The 23,900-nt window shown below is 40.2% G+C and overlaps 1 protein-coding gene across 1 annotated transcript in view; it reads left to right on the forward strand.

The window, feature by feature from the left end:
• The first annotated feature begins 19,574 nt into the window (after nucleotides 1-19,574).
• Nucleotides 19,575-23,900, forward strand: part of SHISA9 (shisa family member 9) — a 199,602-nt gene continuing 195,276 nt past the window's right edge. Inside the window, exon 1 of the mRNA XM_074886107.1 lies at nucleotides 19,575-20,191. Within this exon, the coding sequence (XP_074742208.1) occupies nucleotides 19,575-20,191 (617 nt within the window). The remainder of the gene's footprint in view (nucleotides 20,192-23,900) is intronic.

Genomic DNA, 23,900 nt, shown 5'->3' on the forward strand with positions numbered 1-23,900 from the left:
AGTTACTACTGATCTATGTTAGTTTAATTATAGATTTTCATGGACTTATTCCAGATGAGGCCTAGATAAAGCAACAGAATTTTGTCATAGGACTTGATTTGTTATACAAAGTGTCATGAATATAATGACACTGAATAAATAATTTACAGTGCCACGTGTCTGATCTTATTTATAGAGTATAAATTGAGCATAATTTTACTAATTTAAAAAAATTAGTGTGACCATACAGAGGAGAATATACCATTCTGGAACAGCATGCAGTATATTGAAAAGAACATAGATAAAAACTGAGAAATGGAGGCATTGAAAAGGAAATGCTTATATAAGGTTTAGCTTAGTAATGACTGATTAGAATAGTGCAGATCTGAGGAGTCCAAATCTTGTAAGACTTTTTCTAGTATGCATTAGATCATGCTGCCAATCCTTACAGTACTTAACAACTTGGAACTTCTGAAAAATCCAGTGGCAGATACTCTATTTCTTACTGCAATTTAAAGTATGATTGTATGCACTTTGAGAGATAAAATAAAATAAAACAAGCAAATAATTCTAAAATTTACTGTTTGATGAGCAATTCATATAAACAGCAAAATAGTCAAAGCAGTGGTTGAAGGAGGGAATCCTTTCTCTGTTCTCAGCAAATGACAAGAAGACGACAAATTGCAAAAATGGAAAAATACAAAAGGTGAAAAGGACAGAACAGGGTTGGTCTAGGCATTGGAATTAAAATTACAAAGCATAGACAGATATGCAGATTTGACACTAAACCATTTCAATCTTATGTGTAGAATAGAATGACTATCTGCCATCTGGAATTCAGGGAATCCAATGAAGGTTGGAGGTGTAAACAACATGCACAGGATTATCAACATCTGTTTTCAGTGCATGCTGATACAAAATGAGTCCTTGAGGGATAAGTTAGAGAAAATAATGGGAATTAATAAAACCTGCTGATATAAAAAGGATCACATCATTGTATTTGTTTAGAGACAATATGGCTTTACACACTCTGAAAATAAATAATGCATACGATGTATGAAGTCTGTTTTCTATTAATCTCTTCTTCTAGCCCCCATAAATCCTGTAACAGCATTCCTAGCAGATGTAACATTTTGGAAGGTTTGGCACGTGATACCCCTCCTATTCTCCCCAGAACAGCTAATGATAAAAAATTAGTAAGTTTTGAAAACTTACAGTAGTATCTCATACTAGCCCACTCTGTCTCTATCTCCCGTTCCACTGCTGAGAGTAAAAGACTTCAGGATGACTATGCCAGTATAAATAAATTGAGCAATCTGAGCCTAAAATGTTACAGAGAATGATAAAACTTAAGGTCTGCTCCTTTGACATTCTATATGAACATAAATTAATTACTACACTAAAGAGTGTTTATCAATGTTAAAAAAAAAGGTCCTGTTAATATTTGGCCTTGATACCAAATGGCTTTTCATTTTCAAAGGGCCCACAAAACAATATAAAAAATATTAAAAATGTTTTGCACAAGCCAACTTAAAAACATTGGTTGACCGGGACCAATATTTTGTTGCTAGGAAAGTAACAATGATGACATTGATTATTTCCACAGTTAAGAATCCACAATGTAATTGATTTTTATCTGACTCATTTAGTGTGGGCAGGCTCCATTTGTTCAAGAAACCTGTAATATATTCCTTGAATCACTGTAACTATGAGAGATATAAAAGTTGATGTAATGAGTTAAACACACTATTTAACTCAATTTGTTTTGCACACTGAATTCCCATTTCTGACACAGATACAGGTTCTATCTGGATCTAGTGGTCGTTTTTCTAAGATGTCTCATTCATTTTGTGTGCTGTCAAATATTCGAGTTCTACTTTATTCAGGGTGCCTCCGATTTTGGATTTCCCTATCCTGAGATTTCATTTTCAGGTACAATGAGTAGTTGCACCTTTCATTGAGTAATTGAGACCTGAGCTGCCAGCAAACTGAAAAGTCATGACCAGTAATGACTCCAGTGAATGAGAGAGCTAGACTAGAAGCAGTTACTTGATCTGGTGCATATTTTTGACACATTAGATGTCTACTCCTGAAAAGCCATGGATGTTTGGGTCATGAGTTTGTATTGAAACTGCTAGACACAGAAAAAATGTATAGGAGTCCAGCAGGGCTAGAGCTAGATGAAAAAAATCAAGGCTTTAATTGAAGTACCCGCTTCCAAAATTACGCAGAAAATTTGTGATTGACTGCCACCTCATCCTGAATTATCTAAGAAGTTTCTGACTTAAATGTTCTCCAGAATTATTCCAGTCAGAATTGGACAGCATATACCTACTATCTAAAGTTTATGATTCCTGCCACTCATCAAGACCTATCCAGTTACAAATGGAAGGGAATTAGGCATATAAACAGATTCCGTACATATGTATACACACACACACACATATATATATATGTGTGTGTTTTTAGAGTACTGCAGGCTTCAGGTAAATAGTGTTGGTCTAAGAAGAAAATCTAGATTTAAGAGCTTTTAATTCACATCTAGATGTAAAATTTGGACTTGTTGGACTTTTCTTATTTTTAAACGAACAGATTTTCCATTAATGTACAAGCAAAAGCAGCAATCTGGCAGAAGAAGCAGTATTTAGCTTATGCATCTGTATGCATGACTCTCAGATTCCTTTCTCCTTCTTTGCTGATAAATGACATTTTATTAGAAAAAAATAAAAACCCAGATGATCATTAACCACAGTTGCTATTTCTGCCAAAAAAATCAAAGCAGCAGCAATCCTTCAAGTATTAAAATTCAATAAACAATCAGAGCACTTAGATGTTTTTTCAACTAGGCATATAACAAGGACATTCTTGTTTTACTGTTACATTGGTTAACTCAAAATGCATTGCAAACATACTGGGAAAATCCCTTTGTTTCCTTTCTCAAAGCAGAAAATTATGTTTTCAGACTGGAAAAACTCATTTTTACATTACAGGTGACATGCAAACAATTTGGGCTTTTTGAAAAAATGATACTTCCTTTTTCTTCCTTTGTTGTATAAAGAGAATTCATCCTCTTTCATAAAATGGGAAATATTTTTTGGTCGCCTAAATTTTAGCAGCTCACTTGTTTAACCAAATATATTTTTGAGAAGCACATGTACATCACCATTCTGACAGGATATAACAAACTGGACATAGAGAAAAAACAACATCAGATTACACTGAGAAAAAAAAATAGTTTTAGTGCTTGCAAAAGAACAGTGAAAGAGGAGCAATTGTCATACCACTTTGAAAAGTTGTAGCTTCTGCTACAGAGTGAGGTTTGACACCACAGAACTGTCCTCTGTGTAAGTCGAAACTGTAGTTATACATCAATCAGGCAACTAAACTGTCTTGTTGATTGACCTTCACGGGTCCCAGACTACCACTACTCCCCCCTCAAAATACTGCCTCTCCAGTACATTGCATCAGGAGTTGAGATAATCTCTGCTGCCTTAGAGAAGAATTTATGACCCCTAAAACCTTCATAGAACTCTTCTACACATTACTATTCACTCATGTTGTGTGCCAGGTTTTGCATGTGAAATAGATCTTAAAATTGACTTTACCATCTGTGATGTCACTAATACAGCAGTCAGTGAACTTCCTGAAACAGTATGACTATGAAGGATGCATCTATTTTGCCACGGATTTCTATAAAACAAAATGTTTTTCAGTAATTAAAGCTGGAGATGAACAAAGAAGGTACTCCGGGAAAACCACAGATTAATTTAAGCATAAATGACCCATTTAAGTTTTTTTTTCACTCAAGTAATGACTGAAGAAAATGAGTTCAGAGACTGATGAAGGATGCTGAATAGGTAATTATTGCTATTACAAACCTCTTAGTTTAATTTGTAGGAAATATGATTTGAAAATTAAATAGTACTTGATTTTTTTATGTTTCTGTGTGGACTCTCTTTCAGCTGTGTCTAGCACTTCTGTTTCTCAGAATGTTAAGGACCTTTCCTTTTTCATTAATGATAGTATTAGATAACCAGAAGGATCAATTTTTTCAACAGTATTATCTCAGCAGTAAATTACATTTTCCACTTCTCTCAGGTTCCTACTCTAAAGATCTGTAGGTGTTTTACAGGCCTTGGGTAAAAAGAGATAAGGATAAGATCTGGACACAGGTAGAGACACATGGAGGCTGATTTATGAGTGAAGACATAACATGCACTACAAAGCTTCTACTTTCAAAATTAATAATAGATGAGGACAAGACTACATGCCCTACAAGGCAAAAGTAATCCACCTGTTTTGTACTAGCCCTTCACCTACTCTCCTCCTTCACTGTTTGCAATGAGTTTTTTCACATTTCTTCCAGTTGAACTTATTCATAACAACTAAGTCAATGACAGCAAACACTTTGTGTATTCCCACAGTGGTGTTTTTTAAACTTTTTAACCCTCCAGTTTTTTTCCAATCTGTTACAACTGTAACAGAGTCCAATGTCCAAATATAAAAAAGCAGAGTTTCATTGATAATATAAATGTGGCTTTCCCACTCTTTGAATTTCTTCTGTTTTTAAAACAATGGGAAACTAAAATTTTATTCTTGGAAATATTGCTTGGTCTTACCGAAGCATTCCTACATTTGCTGAAGGATGATCACAGTAACAATACGTCCCCTGTACAGCAGGAAAAATAAAGAAATTAACTAAAATGCCTCTTCTCCAGATGACATAGAACCATTAACTTTTTTTTGCCAGTTGGTTGCAGGCATATACAGTAGAGAATGTGTAGAAGCTACATGTTCTGTACAACAGTAGGCTAAGAATGAGAAGAGTGCTACATTCAATGCTTAGCAAATTTATTCTGTGGCAAATTTGCCCAGTGACCTTGCAAAACGAACTGCTCCATTCATTTTTGCTTCAGACACTCTAGCTTTAAAATCAGATGAAACTAAGACCCTACTTCTGTGAAGCCTAGTCAGGCTTGTTCAACAAGCATGGTGGAGTCATTGAATGCTATTGTTCAAGAGTGGCTCTGAGGGGGAAAATTACATAATGCTGATCCAAAGAAGGAGAGAGACTGAAGGCCTTTTTTCTATAGGGATGCAGAGATGTAATGAACCATGTTTCACCATGGCATGTTGACGACACCTATTTGACAACAGTCTGTCTACAAACATATGGTCTTGAACTTATGTGATGGTCTTACTTTATAGACTAAGCTACTGGAATGAATGATAACACAGGAGCATCCTAAAAATAGTGAAGCACGATTAACATTTTTGTTGAACACAGTGGGATGGATTCATCAACCATAAAAATTTTTTGAATAATTAACTGTGCTGAATTTTTCATTAAAAAAGCACAACATTCATACAGTGTAATTATTACAGTATGAAACACGTTTGAATTAAAACGAGATAACTTTGTCATTGGGTAGGTAAATTCATAGTGCCAGGAAATGTTCTCCTCCCCAGGTTCTAGGAATTACATGCCTAACATTCTCTTGCAGTACACAGTACAAGCTACTATTAATAATATATCTATAGCTGAACATAAGGTATGGAGGGAGTATTTAAAATGTTTAATTATTCAAATGAAGGAATTAATTGACTGTGCCTTTTTTGCAGTTCCACAATATTTCTAAACATTAGAAGAGCTCAGCATGCTAGGAAGAATATAATAAGTGTCTAGGAGGAAATAAAAGCTAAAATAAGTGGAAGCTGAAAACTTTCCTAATAACTGAAGCTATGGCATGCCCACTGTATATGCCGTCATTTGGAGTTACATGCATTAATCAAAACCATGATACATTCCTATGTATTTGGGCTCCTGAATGGAAAGAAATCAGATAAGAAAAATATGAGCTTATCATTCCTAGCAGAGTGTAGGCTGGTGGTGTTTGCATATTAACAACCTAGCCAAGGCTCTTGCAGAGACGGCAAGATTGCCATTTGGTGTTGGTATTTACCAATTAACTTTAATATCAAGAAAATATAAATTTACTTATGTCTTTTAATTAAACCTGTAGCACATGTGAATTCACAATAAGATGGGTGGTTATGCATGCGTCTCTTCCTTGTAAATCTTTTTTATGTTAGTATCTTGGCATGAATGGAAGAAATCTTTTCAGGGAAAAGGTAAATCACATTTAACTGCTTATAAATGCATTATATGGCTTTGGTCTTTGGTGATTATGCTTAGACTTTCAAGGGATGTCTTTTTACTCCCATTTCATGATGCGTTCCATAATTCAAAATGTTTTCAGAGAATACAGTGACCTTTTGAGTTACAGATGCCATAGGAATTATATTGTACTCAGTGAAAACCCTGAAGAAAGACCTTAAATGTGAACAAATAATCACTGATTGGAGAGCCAGTGGAGTATATCTAGTGTTGGTGTAGTACTCATACTTGTCCTACCACTTCAGTTTTGAAGAGTGAAGTCCAAATGATTCACATTTAGGCTTTCCACAACTGTAAGCAAGATGATATTCTGCTTCACCAAAGAACCTCTTCTTTCTTTTTTTGTCCTTCCTCATATTAATCTGGAGTAGCTTCTTCATCTCTTATTGATGGTTTCTGTTAAGCAAACAAAACAAAAACAACAGAAAGAAACCAGGGACAAGTTCTTAAGCTGAGAAAATGAAAGTAGGATTCAGAGTCCAGATTCTTGAATTGATTAGGAGAGACACCTGCTTGCTATCTTCTGCTAGATATTTAACCTCCATAGAAGAGCACTGGGTGAGACAGACCTCTGCGATCAGCACTTCATTGTTGGTTGTCATATTTTGCACTCAGTATGCAGACTTTTAGGTTCATCCTTCTGAGGCATCTAACTCTCTCTGTGTCCTACAGAGAATGCTTATGTATCTGAGGCTGCATTTGAGCTGCTTCTCCAAAAGACTGGCATTGTGGAAAAACAGTTTAAAGTGAGGTATTTAGAACAGAGTAACTGACTTTGGGGAAAAAGCATATCTATGAATATACAATATAAATATATACAAAATATGTATATAATATACAAAAAGTGTGATTGATGAATCTGATTCAGTGGGTGAAGATCTGGATGTACTATGCCTATTTGACATACAAAATGTGATGTAATACTGTATAAACAAGCAGTACTTCACTACAAAATACACTTCTGTATATGAAAAATGTATTTTATTGCTGATTCCAAAATGACAGGACCTTTTTACCATCATCAGTTGACTTTAGTAAGGCCTTTGACACTGTTTCCCACAGCATTCTCCTGGTGAAACTGGCTACTCGAGGCTTGGATGGGCACACGCTTCACTGGGTAAAAAACTGGCTGGATGGCCGGGCCCAAAGAGTGGTGGTGAATGGAGTTAAATCCAGTTGGTGGCCGGTCACGAGTGGTGTCCCCAGGGCTCGGTTTTGGGGCCACTCCTGTTTAACATCTTCATTGATGATCTGGACGAGGGGATCGAGTGCACCCTCAGTAAGTTTGCAGACGACACCAAGTTGGGTGGGAGTGTTGATGTGCTCGAGGGTAGGGAGGCTCTGCAGAGAGACCTGGACAGGCTGGAGCGATGGGCTGAGGCCAACTGTAGGAGTTTCAATAAGGCCAAATGCCGGGTGCTGCACTTGGGCCACAACAACCCCCAGCAGCGCTACAGGCTTGGGGAGGAGTGGCTGGAGAGCTGCCAGTCAGAGAGGGACCTGGGGGTGTTGATTGACATGAGCCAGCAGTGTGCCCAGGTGGCCAAGAAGGCCAATGGTATCCTGGCTTGCATCAGAAATAGTGTGGCCAGCAGGGACAGGGAAGGGATCTTACCCCTGTACTCGGCACTGGTGAGGCTGCACCTTGATTACTGTGTTCAGTTTTGGGCCCCTCACTACAAAAAGGACATTGAATGACTCAAGTGTGTCCAGAGAAGGGCAACGAAGCTGGTGAAGGGTCTGGAGGTCAGCTCTTACGAGGAGTGGCTGAGGGAACTTGGGTTGTTTAGTGTGGAGAAGAGGAGGCTGAGGGGAGACCTCATGGCCCTCTACAACTACCTGAAAGGAGGTTGCAGAGAGCTGGGGATGAGTCTCTTGAACCAAGTAACAAGCGATAGGACAAGAGGGAATGGCCTCAAGTTGTGCCAGGGAAGGTTTAGACTGGATATTAGGAAGCATTTTTTTCCAGAACGGGTTGTTGGGCGTTGGAATGGGCTGCCCAGGGAGGTGGTGGAGTCCCCATCCCTGGAGGTGTTTAGGAGTAGGATTAAGAGTAGGACATAATGCTTAGGGATATGGTGTAGTTGAGAACTGTCAATGTTAGGTTAATAGTTGGACTAGATGATCTTCAAGGTCTTTTTCAACCTAGATAATTCTGTGATTCTGTAATTCTAACCTAGTCTCATCTGCCACCATATTGTTTGATTATTTCTGCAAAAAGTATTAAAGAATTCTGAATTCTTAAGAATTTGCCAGTACTAAACTTTCGGCAAAATAGCATTCATTATTATCCTTCCAAGCATACCTAGATGGAGATCATCACATTCCTTGCTGGAACAGGCTGATGGGAAAGCAACTATTCTGTTTGCCTCTCTAGAAATTTTCAAGGCTAATTTGGCTCAAGAGAATGTCAAACTTAACTGGAAACCAGGTTGATTTACATATTTTCAGGCAAGCTATAGTCAAAGGGTAAATATTGTTAAATATAAAATATATAGCCATATAAACAAGTTATGCAAGTCAGCCTGTTTTCATTCATCTAGCAAGAAGGAGGAATCTGTGCAGAGGATCAGCATAAAGACTGTGCATAACTTTTGTCTGCCCCGAAGCCTTCTTTTGAGAATTTTTTTGGGACTGAACTGACTGTTTGTATAAGGCTAAATTTCTTTCCCAGTGCAGATTTTGTAAGCCAGTATTGCTACACTGTAGTAGAGATCCTCCCACGGTGCGTTTTAAGGCATTGAGAGATCTGTACATGATCTGTTCATGCACTTGATATGCTACAATGCTTGACGTCCATCTACCGTAAATAAGGATGGGAAGCTTGTCTAGGAACAGGCTGGGAAGCCCTGACCTGAAGAAGCATCTGTTACCTTGCTGTCAGCCAGAAATAATGATACCATAAACAGACTGGTACTAGAATTTCCAGTCTTTCCTCTTGGCTTCCAAAGCCAGAAGAAATCTGTGTAGTTCTGGTGTTGCATTCTATTTTCCCCCTTCAGCTCCTCACTGGGAAAACAAGCACCCTTTGTCTTAATAAAAATAGTGGTCAATTTTTTACTAACAACCAGCAGAGAATACGTGCTTTTAAGGTTTCTGCCAAGTTTGCTTAATTGGACTCTTTAGATGAAAAAAGCTAGCATAAGGCTATGCTAGTGGTCTCAAAGCTCTGATTTTCACACTTTAGCACTAATTTACTTCTGGATAAACTTTGGTTAATCAGATTTCTGCAACTCAAGCAAATAAAGAGCGAAATTCACCCTGGCTGAAAGGAGCCCTGGTCCCATTTACATCCATTAGAATTTCATCTAATAGTCTCCTAGTACTTACTACTTCATTCAGCTTTGAATATAATTGTTTTGAAAGCATCCAGGTATCACACTTTTTTCTTGAAGAAATGAGAATTGCAATATTTCTGGGTTCTTACATAGCCTAGACTAGCAAGTATTTATCTCATCTTCTAGATAAAAACAAACAAACAAAAACCCTCATGCTTGTATACATCCTGTGTAAATAGAAGAAGTGCAAGGTAGAAGTTAACTTAGAGGACTTTCTGTTCGAGCTTCTGAACAATAAATCTCACCTGAACAAATATAGTAATACTATTCTGGGTAAAACTTGCTTAAGATGACTGAGCAGACAGATAGGTATATAAAATATTTTTTTGCCAAGAAGGAGAACTCACATTTACTTATTTATCAGCTAAGGTTTGAGAAGAGTTTTTTTATCAAGAGAATAATATACCATATGGGTGAATTTCTGAAAAAATCGTGCACCTCTCTCTCATACAGTCTAGACTAAATCGAAGTGAAGAGAGCATTTGCGATTTCTGCAAATACATTCGTAAAGACCAACAAGTCTCAACAGATTTTTAGGACAAAATCATAAACTTGTTGTGGTGAGCACCATGATGTGTGGGGGAGGAGGGAGAAGTGCCAGCTGGATCCATCATCTATCTTGGCAATTATACTCTGTTCATCACCATGGTATCAGAACACCTTTACAAGCTCTAAGAGAAAGATCTCTAGTTTCTCCTCATGTCCTAGGAGGGATGGCTTTGTTATTATCATTATTATTGTGGAGCAGGTAGGTGAAAATAAGGGATTTTACCTTTTATTCTTAAAGAGCTGAGATTTGTAATTGTTCCAATACCATCAGGGAATGAACTCCACAGCTGTATGCCAACTGCCAAGAAAATTTTATCTGTTCATGGTACAGAGATGACTCTTCTGTTGTCCCAGTGGAATGCAAGTGAAAGGTCACGAAGTCAGCGAGAAGTAGCCTTCATCCACTCATGCTGTCAGGGCACAGAAAAGTTGCTTAGGATGGATGAAGGCAGGAAGGTAGAAACAAGGATTGTTGAATACGCAGCTGATTTTTTATTGGCTCCTCTAGTGGTGCGGGCAGCTCCCATCAGCATATGTGCTAGAGAGCTGTCCTTATCACTCTGCCAGCAGACCGTGCCTCCCTTGGGCTTCAATGTACTGATGGACATAGAGACCAGAGTTCTGTTTGAATATATTTTGAGCAATATATAGCTATCTGCACTGGACCTTAAAGATGCACTGTATGCCAAAATATTATTTCCTTAAATATTTCTACATTCTCTCATAAAACAGGCATCAGAATGTGGCCCCTATCTTTGTTATTTTTGTTTTTAACTTTTCTGTATGTTTTTTTCTTTATCCTGTAATGTTAGATCTTGGTTTTGCTTTCATTATGAATAACATTAGCATTATAAAATGACCCCATTGAAACAAATGGAATTTTATGTCCTATAAAGAACATCTCAATGAGAATAAACTTATTAAATCTTCATTCTTAGAGTGAAATCTTCACTCCATTGAATTTAATTGTAATATTCCTGTTAACACTAATGAGTCACGACTTTGTCCTTTGCATACAGCTGTCAATAAGTAATTAATGATAACCAACACACCTAATACTAAAAAAAACCTTTGCAATGAGATGAAAAGACTGAAAACTGGACCCAGATTCAGGCTTTGCATGGAGGATCTATTTCTGATCTTGCTGTGCAAATGTTTTTTTTTAACTTGAGCTAAACATTATGACAGAAACAAGTGAGATAATTGGGTATTATGAGATATCTGCTCTTTTTCACTTATGGTCATTTTATGTGTTGAAATACTTTCATTGTTTATGTAGGAAAGGGATCCTATTGTTCAGCCATCTAAATTATCTGTTTCTTCATCATATGATCAAGGCTCACTTCAACTGTTCTAGTTTGCATAGAAATTACATGCAATTTCCTTTTTAATTTTTTTATTTTTTCTTTTTAAAGAAGAACAATCACTATATTCACAGGGAGAATTTGTTAAACTGGAAAATCATATTTAAGACATCAAGGTGTATATAAATCACAAAATTCACTTTAAAGAGGCCAGCTTTCTGTCAGGTGTGTGGGAGTGAATGACAGACTAATTCTCACACACACCCAAGAAAATTGTGAGTTGTCCTTTTACGCAGTATTCAGTTACAACTGGCCCTCTCTCTCTCTCTCTATATATATATATTATTTCTATATTATTCCTTTTGCAGCTTCTTTCATTTTACTTCAATGTTACTTGCCTATATAAATTAACAGATCAAATAATCTATCCTGAAAACTGTATTCTCAGGTGCCAGTGTTTTGTGTCAAAAATGTGTTTAACCTTATTGTACTTTGCAAAAATATCCTATATATGTGTTAGGGAGCAGGTATCCTAAATACGTTATTAACATTAGATTATGTTTAGCAGGTTAGAGATGATCTGCTGATTTAAGTAAACACTACAACAGAAAGACACCACTAGAATCTGCTGTCAGCATCTCTTTGCACCACTTTTCAGGACTCCCTAATGTGCCTTTCACATTACAGTTAAAATCCTTTCATTTGTCCTATTATTTATCCAACTGTAGGATCACTGCACTTTCACAATAATAAAAAAACTCTTGGCAAATATATGTTACAAAATCACAAGAAAAAAGAAAGAATTATTATCAAAAATATTCTGCTACACATTATTTACTTTAAGCATTTACTTTTCAGTTTACTATTGACGTGATGCAAAGAGCAAGGAGACTGGATTGATGCCTTTCATTCAAGATAAGTGTAACAGAATACCTAGACAGATGTTTTAAATAGATATTCCATATATGTAGGTATAACAGAGTCACACTGTACTGAGGAATATCAATGATGAACCCTGTTAACATTATCAGAATGCTCTCTAGAAAGAAAACATAAGAAATACCATTTACTTTTCCACCTTGAGACCTTCATGTTTTTTTGACCCATCTGTCAGTATAGCTGGTTGATAGATTATTTCTTCTCGCTGGCTATCATGCTAGAGGACAGAGAAGCAAATCCCTTTGGAGCCAGATTCACTACTGCTCCTTACATTGGCTGTCAAGTGGAGTCAAGAAGGGACAGTTGTTACCATCTGCCTAAAAGTGTGGTCTGGAACCTGTATATGTATTTATGTACATCAACAGTTTTTCAACATATATGCCTAAATTTAGTCTCTGAATTCATTATTGGGCTTTCAAATATGTGACCCTGTTTTCAGAAGTACTGACCACTCAGACGTCTGGTGATTTCAGTGTAAACTGTGATTTTCCATCATCTCTTGAATAAAATCACCCAGTGCAGTTTCCATTTTAAATCAGTGGAAAGACAGTTGTTGAATTTAGTAGATACTGAGTTGGCCTGTGGATATTTAGCCTTTGGCAACCACATCTGACACTCTTGGCCAGGCATGGTAATCACGTAAGTGAATCTGATAGCCACATGAAAACTGCAGTGTCATGTAATCAAAAGAGTATCTGTGAGAGATGAACAGTATCACAGGACCATTATTACTTTCTCTGTACCTCTTATTTCATCTGTCTTGTGACTTACCATTTTAAAAGCCTAAGCATCCTTTAACAGTTAGCATACTTTAAAAATGAAACTGTCAGAGAAATTTTCTTTGTAAATCTGAAAGTTCCTACATTTATATATTATTACTATATGTAAGATACAAAATACATCAAGCCTGGGATGGGCATGTTGTGACAATGATATGGAGAGACATCATTAAAGCTTATTATCAGGGAAGAACACTAAAAAGGTCTAATGTTCGGTAAGAACTTTTGATTTTGGTTGCCTGACAGTACATTTTGGAAGATATGCAAAATATATGGTGGCTAACATCTTTTGTTAGTTAAGTAATACAGCAACTTTATATCTCTGTGAAAAGCAAGTTCTTCACTTCTAAGGTTTACAGCTCACTTTTATAGCCCTTGAGGGTTAATAGTGCTAAAGCTGACAGACTATTAACTGACACAAATTTGACTTCTTCCTGTTCTGGATTCCATTTATGGAAGGAGAATGCGCATTCTAGACTAAAACTTGTCTACCTCTTAATCTCAGTTACTGAAGAGTTTTTAGAGGAGGTATTGGTTAGATCAGCTCCTCTGTTGTTCTAACATACATCAGAGTCAGACAGCAGAGGATTAGAGAATTTTCACTACTATGTGTCCTCTTCTATGTCTAAGCACAGCTTCGCTATGCTCAGGCACAGTATACAGCCTATTTATACATGACTTTAACCTTGAAAATTTTTAATGCTATTTTAGGTGTTTAGAAAGGCTTCCTCTCTGCCTTGAAAAGTTGGAACTCATGAGAACAAAGGTGGTTGGGTTTTCATCTGGAAGGATACAAAAGCAGATCGAATTTTTTTGATCCTCTGTAGCCTTTCTTTTCTTTTTTGTTAACAAGACATAAAGATTTTGTTGGCACGACTTTGGAACGATCTGCAAATCCTTCTTTGTCAGCTGTGGTAATCCTCAGACACCTGGCCAATCATTCCAGATCTAAATTCCATGGCAGTCTAATTTATAACAAGCAGAAACATACCTTGTTCACAGGTACTTGCAATACTGTTACAATTCAAAAGTAACATCAGTTTTGCCAAAGAGAGAAACTGACTGGCAGTTTTCCTTGTTCAGAATCAGAGCAATAGCTGTGCAACAGGCAAACCTGAAGGGCACAACTCATTTTTCAGCTATACTGCTGAAAGGTGCTTTAGACATTTTGGCACTGTTTTCCCACTGCTGTATACGGAAGACGTTTGCAGTATACATGTGTTTCCTCTTGTATATTTGCAAGTAGTCCATTTACTTTCTAAATTTTTGTGAATTTTTTGGTATTTCCTTTGAATTAAACTGAAGCTACAAGAATTCACAGGATTTTATTAAGTCCACTCCAGATGTGAGTGTTGTTACTTCCTGCCTCAACCCCAACCCGTGCAATTACTACAGTTTTGGTTTTACAAGAAGACCGAAGAGAAAAATATTAGGTGATAAAGGTAATTTCTACGTTGTAGAATTGCAATAAATTACTTCCTCCTCAGTGAGCCATGAAAACAAGTCTCTCATGCTTTTTCATTCATAAAGCATCTCCTGGCTCATTAAGATCTCTTGATGGTGATCCCTTTGTTATGTGCAAAGTGTATTTTTTTCAGATTTGATGACAATAACTAAATTTTTGTAAGATGTTCTAGTTAAAGTTGCTATGAATTCATGAAATTGTAAGAACAAGCCCTGTATGTGTATCTTTTTTAATGAAAAGAGAAAGGTTAGTTGAAAAGATGTGTGGTCAATAATTATAAAAGGAGAAGTATTTAGTGTCAACACACTGCAGGCTGGGATTTCACACATTGCTGCACTGATATGATAACTAATGATTGCAATTATTGGCTAAAAGAACAAAGACTTATGAGGTGTTAGCTGTGTAACTAAAAGAAAGGCCTAGAAACAGTGGTGTTTTAACCATCCAGCAAGCCAATGGGAAAGCACACTCTTCAGAGAGGAATGACAAAACTTAGTAGAAGCAAACAGGGCTGTCTGATGTATGCTGATTCAAGAACGTAGAGGTGTTCAAAAGAAATGTCTGTGTTGTGTCATTCAGGGCTGTTTACAATATTTGTAAATCATGAAACTGTTTTCGGTATCTATAAGTCTCATGTTACTTGTAGCCTCCTTGTTAAACGCATTTTGCTTCTTCAACTCATATATCTGCTAAGGTCTTTCTTTCTCGTCTCAAGCTACCTTATTGCTCCACAGCAGACATCTTCTAACATTTAACTGTACTTTTAAAGACTAGTGATTGCAAACATGGTGCCAGTTGGCCTCCTATAGTAGAATCATCGCCCCTTTTGTTTTTCAGCTGCAATACATTTTGTATCTACACATCCAAACATCCCATTATAGTGTGAAATAACTATCAAGGAAATAGACATTGACTGCTTCATTTCAGTTTCCACATGACACTTCTTATCACAAAATACCTTTCACATCAATACTACCTGAGATCAGGCCTGTCTAGCTGCTTTTTTGACAGATTTTCACAGCTCTGGAATGTCTGTTAATAATAATGATTGAGATATATGGCATTTCTCGGGAATTAATGATTGGCTAGAAAACTCCATTGACTCAGTGCTCAGCATAGGACTGTTCTCTCTAGCAGGTAATCAGTCCCTGGGAAATACTCAGAGGTTGCATCAACATTGTTATTATTAACAAAAATTAAATAAGGAATTTGGAATGTGATAATTGCAATTGCTCTATATGTTCTAATTGTTCTATATTCTTCAGATTTATTACCACCTCAACATTCAGGTTAACTCATTAACTTTCCTAATTTTACCCTTTTCAAACTCTCTTATTTACATAAAAATCTCTGCAAGAATCAGTTCTAAGAGTATATACAATTAGACACAGAATCGAACATGTATAATGCACACATACATGTATAGAGTATGAGCCTGTATGCATTTATGTAACTTCCACTGAGACATAGCTATACATTGCTACAGAATTTACCAGGAAAAAAAGACGCGTCTATTTTCTAGCTTAAAGTTGAACAAGCATTGCCATTGATCCACACGTGAAAGTCTCAGTGAAAACAAGTGAAAGAAATTAGAGGAAAATATAATAGGAATACTTAATTTTGTATAAGGTCTGTGCCTAAAATTAAGTATTTCACTGAAGTAAATAGATATGCGCTTGAATAAAGACAACTCTGTAGGTTGTAGTTGAAACATTCATCTCTCAGTTGTTTCAGAGGCAAAATGCATTCCTTATGGGATAAAACTGTAGAAAAGTAGGTAATTATTACTTACCTTAAAGCAATGTCAAAAAGAGAAGGTTTGAAAGTGGAAGGCGATGGTGCAGAACTGGGAAATCTTTCATTTCTCAACTTGATAAAGATAACTGAAATAAATTAAAAGTTTATTGACTGACTTCATTGAGAAAAGCTTTATAAAATCACATAATGACCCAAGATGTGCCTCAGTACTGTGTGCAATACCCATTTCTTTCAACTAGATTTCTTGTTTCCATTATTATATTTGATGGATTTATATTTTGATCATGCAGATGTTCTTACAAATACATGCTATGAACCCATTAAAACACACTGCCACGGGTCTAGTAAAAATGGTTCATGCCCTAGTCTAGAACACCTTTAGTTCATTATTAGAATTCTAAGACATGATACAGCTAAAATAACATCACTGCTAATGCGACTATCAGGCACAGAGAGCATAACAACTGGAGTAACTTATGATTAATTAGGGTAACATGATTTATGGGGTCTGGGTTCTATGGGTCTGATCCAAAGTCTTATGGTGCCATAGGGAACATTTTTTTCAAGGAGCTTTAATCATCTTCCTGTTTTCCCCAAGCACATGCCGCTTAGGGTCAGATTCTGATCGCATGGACCCGAATCCCGCAAATGTTAGATTCTAGCCTAAATCCTTTGGGCTTTTTTGCTATAGGGAAATTCTTAAGGAAAACCCCAGGAACTCAGTGAAACAAGAAACTTGTACCATAGTTAGTCAGGATTAATAGCCCATAAAATAAATAATTCTTGATGTTATTATTTTTGCACATGTATAGCACTAATCATGCAGAATATTTAAGCAGCTTTTCAGCAGTCAGATCAACGGGGAAACTTGCATAATCTTAAGCACCTGACAGGACTGGACCTTAACTGTCTCTAGATGCAATAATAAGTATGGAATGAATTCATTTTGTGCAGTATTTTCAGCACAAACTGCATCACAAAGTGTTAAATAATAAATAATAGCAGAGAGAAGTAGACACAAGGGAGGAATGATATGATTTCAGAGGAGACTTGAAAGGGGATGTTGATGAGGTGGAGGTTTTAAGAATTAAATATTAAAAACCAAAAAGGCTGGATTTGGCTGGGACTGATTGTTTTTCTCTGCTGAGAAATAATGGGACTTTCTAACCTCCCTCCTGGACAAAGATGCAAGGCTTACTGTCAAACTGTTCAGTGGAATCATCACTGTACTTAGAGTCTATTTTTAAGAGAAGGCAAAGGATCACAATTAGCTAACTACAGCCCTCTCCGATTCCAAACGTCTGCTTTGTCCTCTGCCTCACCTTTCTGTTTATTTACCGCTTAACAACTCCACACGGAGTTGGCTGAAGTTCCTGAAGTGCGGCAGCAATCCAGCCCCCTCGCAAGAGCCGGTGGGAGAGGCACGGTAGCGTGGCACTGCAGAGCCCCAGCACAGCACCCCCCTTCCCCAGAGACAACAGTAGCCCGCGAGGCCCAGCGAGGCGATCACAGACGATCCCTTTACCCCGAGGAAAAGGGAAGCTGCTTTAAGCACCAGCCCACACTGTTAAATCACGCCATAATGGGCTTATTTCCTACATTTGGTGGCAGCATAGTATTCAGGATAATATTATCGCTACTTGAGCAGGTTACTGCCAAACCAAAAGACGGGGATGAGAGAGTTAAATAACGGGGATGGGGTGTGAATCGCTAAAAAGTCTTTCCCAGAGTCAGTTCTCTGTTTGGGGGAAGTTATTTTAATTCTGTGTCTCGCAAACAGCCTCACTGTGTCCTCTGGAGCCAGCCTGACTGACACTACAACGATTTTTAAATAAAGGATGTGCAGGGGCAGCTCATCCTCAGCAGCCACCGACGCCGCCCCGCTCTGAAGCATGCAGTACAAGTAAGGCTGTACCTGTGCCCGGCGCGCCGGGGCGAGGGCAGCGCCCGCTCCCGCCCGCGTTGAGCGGAGGCACGGCCCCATGGACGCCGCTCCGCCGGGACCTGCCTTTGCCTCGCAGGTGAGTGAATCCGCGGCGAGCGCCAGCCTGCGAGGACAGCGGTCGCCGGGAGAAGGAGCGCTCTCCTTAGCGGGAGAGCGGCGCCCTGCCGGCCTCCCCCGGGGCTGCCCCCGGCTCCCCCGCGGCGCCCACCTCGGCCTGGAGCCCGCGGCGGGGCCGGGCGGGGTTGAGGCCGCCCGGCGCCCCCCGCTTTGTCTCGCGCGCCCTGGCCGGGCGCCTAGGCCGGCGCGCGCTGGCCGTTACCCCCCTCAGCGCGGCGCGCGCGGGGCGGGCGGCGGGGAGGGGACGAGGAGGCGCTCCCGCGCTTTTGGAGACGCACCTGTGGGGAGCGCCCGCCTGGGCGGGAAGTCTCTTATGTAAGGGATGGCGGGGAGCGGGGCCGGCCCCGCGGCGGGGCTGAGGGGGGTGCGGTGGGGCCCGGCTCCGCGGCGGGGCTGATGGGAGGGGGAAAGCCCCACAGAGGGGCTGCTCGGGAGCGGGAGGCCGCCGGCCCCTCAGAGGGGCTTCGCAGAGGCGTCCGCGGGGCAGGGGGGGGGCAGGCCGGCGGGCAGCCTCCCGCGGGTGCCTCGGAGGACGGGCTGGGCTGGGCTCGCCGGGCTGCCTTGCCCTCGCTCTCACCCGCACGCTGCCCGCCAAGGCGGCTTTCCCCTTCGGCGGTAGCCCTTCCCCGCCGGCTGGATGCCGCGGCGAGTCCGTCCAGCCTCCCGCGCTCTGCCCTGGCAGCCGTCGCCTCCCGCGGGTTCGCCCGGCTCCAGGCGGGGCTCAGCGGGCGCCGTGGCTGGCTGAGGGAGTTGTGCGAGAGACCGCGCCGGTGCTCCGCGGGGGAGCGGAAGGTGGGTGCCCCCGGCGCCTGCACGCTGGCACCAGGCAGCGCGGGGAGGCTCCTCGCTCGCCCTCTCTCCTCCTTCCCGCCCCTGCAGCGCCCTCGCCTCACCCCTCCCGCTTCGTGGCCCCCTCCACGCCCCTCTCCCCAGCCCGCCGCGCAGCGCGGTGCCCCGCACTCCCACCGCCACCTCCACCCCTCGGTCCCCCTCCTCCTCCTCCTCCTCCTCCCGCGCGCTCCCTCTCCCGCGCACTCCACTCCACAAGTGCCGCGCTCTCGCTCCTCCGGAGCGGCGAGAGGGGCGGCGGGCACTGCGCGGGGGGCGGCGGGCACTGCGGGGGGGGCGGCGGCCCTGGCCCGGCCCGGCCCGCGGGGGGCTGTCCGTGGTGCTGAAGGCGAGCGCGGGCTGAGCGGACGCCCGGCCCCTGACGGAGCCCCTTTATGTTCAGCTCCTGGCGCAGCGCAGCATCCAGCAGCTCGAGCGGCGGCGGCGGCGGCGGCAGCAGCAGCGCTGAGCCGGGGCTGGCAGGCAGAATGGAAGGCTTTATTCGGCTGCTCTTCGGCTACTTGGTGGCGGACCTTCTCACGCTGGTGTGTCGGGCTCAGGAGAAGGCTGGCCAGCAGCTGGGGAGCTTCGTGGTGCTCTCAGGAGGAAACCACTCCAGCCTTGGGGAACAGCTAGATCCCTCCGAGCCACCTCCCACCCCGGACTTCTGCAGGGGCTACTTTGACGTGATGGGGCAGTGGGACCCCCCCTTTAACTGCAGCTCTGGGGAGTTCATCTTCTGCTGTGGCACTTGTGGCTTCAGGTTTTGCTGCAAGTTCAAGAAGACAAGGCTGGATCAAAGCACCTGCACAAACTATGAGACGCCGTTGTGGATGAACACTGGGAAGCCTCCTTCCCGCATAGACGACCCTCTGCATGACCCTACCAGGGATAAAACCAACCTCATTGTCTACATCATCTGTGGGGTTGTGGCAGTCATGGTGCTGGTGGGGATCTTCACCAAACTAGGGCTGGAGAAGGCGCACAGACCCCAGCGGGAGCACATGTCCAGGTAAGGCTGAGTGCCAGGCAGCAGGGTCCCCTTCCCCCCTACCTCCTCCCCTGCCCCTGAAGAGGAGAGAGGAGCCCATGTGTTCCTGCTAAACAAACAACTCCTGCCAGGCAGTCTACATTCCCCTGCAAGGCAACTGAGAGAGACCAACTTTGGTGAGCAGAGCTCCTGTGGTCCCCCAAGCCCAGGTTATCAAAGTACATGCATACTGAGGAAGACTAGAAATAATTGTGGAATCTGCACAGACAGTAGTCCATTTTTATCTGCAGTGTCTGACCCCCTCCCCAACAAGATCCAGCAAGTGTTCCCGGATATACTGTGCATGAATAGGAAAACAAAAAAATCCTGAAACCAGCAACACTGAATTATAGAAAGCCTGATGGGTTCCCTCTTCCAACTGTTTCAAAGCTTGGAAAATGTTTTTACTTCTCAACAGAAGGATGTAAACAAATGTCATCTCACCCTCCCTCTCCAGCTGCAAAATTGTTTTGGCAGGACCTTCCCTATACTCCCCCAACCCCTGCAAGTGTGTGAGCTATTTGTAAAATGTCTGAGCTGTGAAAATGAGCCAGGGTGGAAGGGAAGAGTGAGACACAAAAAGGAAAAGCTATTGTAAAATGTCTTAGCATTTTTTCTCTTACTGTGAGAGGTAAAAAAATGGTATATGAAAGTATTGTCTCATCCATATGTGTGTGTGTTATACTCTGAATCCACAGTGTAATGGCTGAGTTATATCGAAGAGAACCTCCCCCACCTCGAGTTAGGCATGCTGTGTACTGTCTACTCCAGATACTGGCTGCCTAGTGGTGGATAGGCAGGTGGGCAACTCAGGACAGAGCCCAATGGCTTTAACAACATATTCCAAACCCAGATTGTCACAGCAGTTCAAAATCAAGGCATAACACATTTGTCAAGTTTGCAGTCTGTCTGATTCTTTATGCTAATCCCAGGCACATGAAAGTAAAGCAGATGGGGGAAAGGCATTAAAAAAGGCAAACAGCTCCATTAAAGAGTCTAAATAGATTCCAGCATATTGGGCAACGTCAGTGATGAAATGCAATTAAAAGGATACCTCCTACTGGACGTGCAGCATGTCAGAAAGCTTCCTCTTGCCCTGACTGGCAATGGTGTAGTTCACAATCTTTAAAGCTTAGATGAAGAGTCATCCTTTGAAAGACAGTCCAACAGATCAACTCAACACCTGGAGCCTTATATTTTACTGAAGTTTCTGCATGACTTTTTGATTCACAGCTTATCCTGAAATGAACAGAGAAAGCCACAAAAATACTCCTGCAAATGCATCACCAGTTCACTAGCAATTATTTGCTATTTATAAACTGGCTGATATGGATACGCTTTTACTACTGAGGATCAAAGCACGCTGCAGAAATTTTGGTCAACTTAACACTATGTGTCAGTGATACTTCTGAAAGATGTTTTTTGTGGAGCAAGGTATAATAATCTTTTAGACATTTTGAATATTCTCAACTAGTAATTGGGAAAAGGAATACATGAGTCCCAATTTCTTTTTTAAATCTTACTCTTAAACTACAGCACTTGTTTGGAAAAAGCTCTCCCTTGCTTCAGCCTCTTTCTGTAGCGTCTTCATGCAGGCAAAAAGGGAAGGCTTGTAGCAGTTACGAAAACCAGGACAGAGTGAAGTTGTAGCCATCCCTGCCTATATATGGCTTAAATAGGTCCTATTTCTACTAGTAGAAATATTTGCTGCCTAAAGTACAGGTGTGAAGTATTCAGAAAGGATATTCTGTTTTAGTTTATGGAAATAGAATTATAGGGGATTGGAAAATCATTCAGAAATCCTTCAGTCATGTATGCCTAAAGATTAGGTTTTTGAAGTGGTTCTTAGAAAAGGTCATCTGTTACCCCGATTACTTAACAGTGTCTGAGATCTTGTACTTTTCTTGCCATGAAAATGTTCAAGACAGGATTATATAGAAACTTGGAAAGTCATGATCACATGGAAAAACAGTCACCCACTCAGTACACATAATAGCTAGTCATGTTCTGAAAAAGCAGCACTATAGCTTTTTTTTAAAAAAAGTTCTCACACTCCTATTACTTTGATTTAAATTAATTTGAAAATTAATTTGAAAAGGAATTAGATTTTTAAATCCCTTTGGCAATCTAAAAATCTGTTCATTGAGTGAAGAATTGAAGTAACCTCTTTGTCCTCAAATGTGTGTTTAGCTGAAATATTCCATCCTAGCTCATTTTACGCTAGTAATGTTCTGAAAAAAAGGTTGCAGTGCTTAAGAAATAATTTATCTGTTTAAACAGTTAATAGTACCAACAATTAAAAATAATATGTAGCCTATATTCATATTCACCTTCTTTTATAACACTCATCACTACAATATCATGAAAAGAAACCCAAAAAGAACACTTCTTATGTTTTTTTTCTGTGTTGAACCGTATTAATAAGCAAAAGTATAATGCATTGAGAGTGTTAGGTAGGCCAAACAAAAAGTACTAAGTGTTACTCCATTTTGGCTGGCAGCAAGAAACATACAGAGGCTGATTTGTCATCTATTTCCTTAGCTAAGATTGGCTTCTTTCCTTTCCTAGCCAGTGGCTACATGAAACACTTGAATCCTCTTCATTCCTATGACAAAATGACCTATGGAAGGGATGGTACTGCTTAACAAAAAAGACAATGCATAATGTAAACTGATCTTTTTTTATGAGGGCTGATTTTTTTAAAAAGGTGAAGAGAATACAACTGGTGTAAATTATATATTTCCATTTTTGATTTACTAAAAATATTTTAAAATATGAACAGAGACCTGACACATGGGAATAAGAACACTGAATTATAAATAGGAAGAAAACTGTGCCACACTTACTAATTCCTTGCATTATTTCGTCTAGCAGTCAATGTATCTGCTGTTGAAGTAAGACATTGGTGTGTGTAAGTGTGGTACGATGTTAATAAAGGAAACTTCAGAGGCTTGGTGAGCATAGTTTCTGTACAGTTGCCTTTCATTACATTTTGTTTACTGCTATACCAACACAAACCAAGAACACTCCATTAATTTCACTGAATTTTCCTGAAATATTTGATAATGAAAAAGCATCTGAGAAATGTATTTATTTAGTGAGAACAATCTATAGGAAAAAATCTCTATTGGGCAAGTCTTTTTAGGAAAAAAGTCAAAATTTGTCCTTTTTTAGAGAGCTTGTTACTTCCTTTTGTTTTGAGAGAAAAGGCCAAGTGTGGCATTGGTGACATTTTCTTTCTTGTTAGATCAGTGCTTTTCAGTAAAACACTCTTACTGTTGGCATGGAACTGTAAATCTGGAAGATGAAAATGAAGAGGGGAGTACAGTATTAAGACTACATGGCATATTTCATTTTAGACATCATATGATAAAGTTTTGTTTATATCATTCTTCTAATTTTTAAATTTGTTACTTGACATTAAAAGGAGATAAATATTCCCTTCAGCTACAATCTCCAAGAACTAAGCAATAATAGTAGTATCCAAACAGCGTAACTCTTCCTTTACCCTCCTGCTTTCTAAGAGAATAAGGGAATAAGATGGTGTATGTTATCAGATATGGCAAAGGGAATGAATGTGGCAGTATTGTGCCTAAAAAGAAACAGAATTGATCTGCCTCATGAAGCAGACCTAAAAGCTCTGTTAAGGCATGTGAGGGCAGCATGTTCTTGCTGCTTAAGACTACATCAA

The sequence above is a fragment of the Strix uralensis genome, chromosome 16 (assembly GCF_047716275.1).
Source record: "Strix uralensis isolate ZFMK-TIS-50842 chromosome 16, bStrUra1, whole genome shotgun sequence".
Classification (NCBI taxonomy): Eukaryota; Metazoa; Chordata; class Aves; order Strigiformes; family Strigidae; genus Strix; species Strix uralensis.